This window comes from Chelonoidis abingdonii, chromosome 2 (genome assembly GCF_003597395.2).
Source record: "Chelonoidis abingdonii isolate Lonesome George chromosome 2, CheloAbing_2.0, whole genome shotgun sequence".
Classification (NCBI taxonomy): Eukaryota; Metazoa; Chordata; order Testudines; family Testudinidae; genus Chelonoidis; species Chelonoidis abingdonii.
Window position 1 is genome coordinate 301,009,513 of NC_133770.1, and position 3,464 is coordinate 301,012,976.

General features: G+C 55.0%; 2 protein-coding genes across 4 annotated transcripts in view; both read right to left on the minus strand.

Moving 5' to 3' along the window:
* The window catches only part of LOC116835415 (TBC1 domain family member 20-like), a 36,011-nt gene extending 32,580 nt beyond the window's left edge, over positions 1 to 3,431 (minus strand). For 2 of the 3 annotated variants that reach the window (XM_075063321.1, XM_075063319.1), the window contains exon 1: positions 2,838 to 3,431. In XM_075063321.1, the coding sequence (XP_074919422.1) occupies positions 2,838 to 3,164 (327 nt within the window). In that variant the 5' untranslated portion in view covers positions 3,165 to 3,431. The remainder of the gene's footprint in view (positions 1 to 2,837) is intronic. The other variant, XM_075063320.1, reaches the window with a different exon arrangement.
* Positions 1 to 3,464, minus strand: part of SLC52A2 (solute carrier family 52 member 2) — a 397,658-nt gene that overhangs the window by 241,191 nt on the left and 153,003 nt on the right. The gene's annotated exons all lie outside the window — the stretch shown is intronic.

The following is a 3,464-nucleotide window of genomic DNA, read 5'->3' on the forward strand; positions in this document are numbered from 1 at the left end:
CTTTATATAGGCTCTTCCAGGTGTAAGAACACTTCTTTGTTCTTACTGTGGAAAATTACAGCAAAATGGAGTCTGAAGTCACATGGGCAAGTCCCTGCATACTTTGCTGAGTTACAAGGTGTATCTGCCTTCTCTCAATGGGTCAGTTGTGTAGCTGATGGTCCTTAATGGGCCATCAAGCAGACTAAGCAGAGCTAACACCAACTTGTCTGGGGTGTCACCCAGAACTACAACACCAATTTGAAATACAGACAGTAGAGAGCCAATACTCATAACTTTAACTACAAAATGATACAGACATACAGACAGAATAATCACAACCAGTAACCCGTAACCTGGTCTTAGACACCTTATATGACCCCTTTTACACAAGATTTGGTGCCACTACAGAACCTTGGTTGCAAACCATGTTCTATGTGGTCCCAGTTTATATCAATAACGTCACACTCCTATTCACTGAATTGGGTGGGAGCGCCACTGAGAGCACAGGGGAAGACAATCTTAGTTGGGTCGCTCCAGCCTCAGGGCTGGAGCATGCTCAGAGCTGATGGAATCTATTGAACATGTGTGAACTGCAATTTCTCAAAGGCTTGTTACTTGGCCAAATTTGGACAGATTTACCTGGGGATGGCAAACAGCACCACGCTGACACAAAGGCCAGGCCCATGCCAAATTTCGAGTCCCTGCTCCAAAGCATGGAGGTGCCAGAGCTTCTCAAAGGCCTGGTTGCCAGGATTTTAACACGGGCAAACTGCCTTTTCCCCAGACTCATTCTTGAAAACGGCTGACCCCCAAAAACAGAGGGGAGGGATAGCTCAGCAGTTGGAGCATTGGCTTGCTAAACCCAGGGTTGTGAGTTCAGTCCCTGAGGGGGCCATTTAGGGAACTGGGGTAAAAATCTGTTTGGGGATTGGCCCTGCTTTGAGCAGGGGGTTGGACTAGATACCTCCTGAGGTCCCTTCCAACCCTGATATTCTATGATTTTAGCTGAAATTTTCAAAATAAAATAGTAATAATAATCAGCCTGAAGCAGACACCTAGCTTGAAAAGCTTTATCCCAACCAATTAAACTGGGAAAGTTATAAGCAATTGAAAACAGGGCACCCATAATAATGGAGGATGCTCTGAGCCCAGCCCAGAACGATCGGGGACAGGTGGGAGCAGGGAGTGGGGAAGTCTGTAGACGACACAGTGATTTTAGCTTGTTGAGTGGAGAAGGCTGAGGAGCCTCCAAGACCCCCCAAGCAGCGCCATGGCCAGCAGATTCCTTGTAACAAAAGCACAGTAATGCCCTTTGGCGGGACATGCCTGAGCTCCTCAGGCCGTTCGAACTGAACCGGAGTGGCTCAGGCAAGGGGCCAGGGAAGCACGCAGGGCAGGAAACAGAGGTCCGCCTCAATGTGTGGCAGCAATCCAGAGACAGACAAAATGCCAGTGCGAAGAATTGTACTGAGGCTACCCCCCTGCCACTGTGTGAACCGCTGGGGCCGCTCCAGCCATGCTAGGGATGTAGCAGAAAGAGGGGTGGGGGTGGGTGAAGGGGAATGCTGGGTATTACCGAGGGGCAGATTGGCTCCTTTCACTGTCCCGGGGCTGGTGTGCAGCCTGCTGTCTCACCCGCAAGCCGCCAGCTTGGCAGCTTTCACAAGCACCCTGACTCCCAGGCAGGCTCCAGCAGCATTAGCAGGTCACAGGACTAGGCGGGGAGGGGAGGTGAAGTAGCAGATGTTGGGACGTCCACCCCCCGCAGCTGCCACCTTCCTTTCTGCGGACACCTGACTCGCGTGGGCCTGGCCCTGCGACTAACTCCACCACGGGACCCAGGAGTAGCCCTTCCGCGAGGCACTCGCTCAGACAGGGCCACAAGCCGGGATGGGTGTGAGCACAAGCAGGAAGGCTCCAGCAGGGCAGCAGGCTGCCATCCCCTACTCAAGGATTGCTCCCTAGACAGTGCCTTCGTCTCTTAGCCCCTCTAGCCTGAGGCACCCCAAGTGACGGGGCTCCCAGCCCTCCCCCTGGGTGGGGAGGGGCACTGCAGCCTGAGCCAGCGATGGGGCTCCCAGCCCTTCCCACAGGGAAAGGACTCCCCACCTCAATGCATCTCACCTGCCTGAATTCCATCCCTTTCCTCCGGGCTCCACCCTGCTCCTCCCCACACTCCCTCCCTCCTTCACCCCTAGTTGGCTGCCTTCGCAGCTTCCTGCCCCAGCTACACACATGGGGTGCTTTCGATCTGGCCATCCAGCTCTGGCTCTCCAGGCCCTGAGCATTTCTGTAGCTCTCCTCCGAACTCCCCGCAGCTGGCTCTCTATGGGCCAGTGCAGAATGCACAATTCCAAGAGCAGTGGCCCCAGAAGCCGTGTCAGGGACTGTCTCCTCTTTGCTCCAGGCTGGAGACCTCTCCATGCAATGGAGACACCACAAATCTCATTGCAAACATCCCCCCACACCTCAGCCCTGGTGCCTCCAGCTGAGCACTCCAGGGACAAGGAGAGGGAGCAGCCTCGGACACAGATGCGGCAGAAAGGCGCAGCGGGTTTGGAAGCCACTACCCGCCGTTTTCCCTGTCACCGGCCGTCCATAAATCACCGCTAGAAACCAGAACATTCAGAGCTGGCGTCAAGGCTATGACACCAGCCGCACGTCACCAGTAAGCGTATGGGTCAGGCCCTGAGAGTCACAGCGCATCAGACACTTCCCAGGGAGCCCCCAGAGGTTGAGGGCTCAGGGACCAGTTAATGCAGCAATATGCTTGCCCAGCTCAGTGCAGGCCTGGGGCACCCTCTGGTGCGATGGGATGCAGGGGTAGGAAGTGAGAAGCCATCAACTCAGCACACGCCACCTGTTCTGTTGGGTTCACTCAGCTCCCCTGCCCTCCCATCGCGGGTCCTCTCAGATGTTCCACAAAGTAGTTCACTCATTTCTCTTCCAGCAGTGAAATTACAGCCCTGCAGAGTGTCCCATATTTCAGGCAGCTCCCTGTCCCTCTGGCGCTGAGGAGTTGAAGTGTCCAACTGCAATCCTGAAGGTTGCAGGTTCAGCTCCATCTTGCACTGAACAGCCCCCTCCAGTTCATCCAGCTGCGACGCGGGTACCCGATCCATCGGGCTAGGGCAGTCAAAGGCAGAGGACACGTGCCGCTGGCTGTGTAAAGGACAGGCCATAGGCACATCGGCCGGATGAGCCACTGAACTCTATCGATGGCTCCACTGACATCCACATTTCCTCCTGCAGCTCCTGCCTGAGCCCCAAAGAGACAGGCGGGGTGCCGCCACTGATCCCTGAGAAGAATAATGGAGATATACCTATCTCCTAGAACTGGAAGGGACCCCAAAGGGTCATTGAGTCCAGCCCCCTGCCTTCACTAGCAGGACCAAGTACTGATTTTACCCCAGATCCCTAAGTGGCCCCCTCAAGGACTGAACTCACAACCCTGGGTTTAGCAAGCCGATGCTCAAACCACT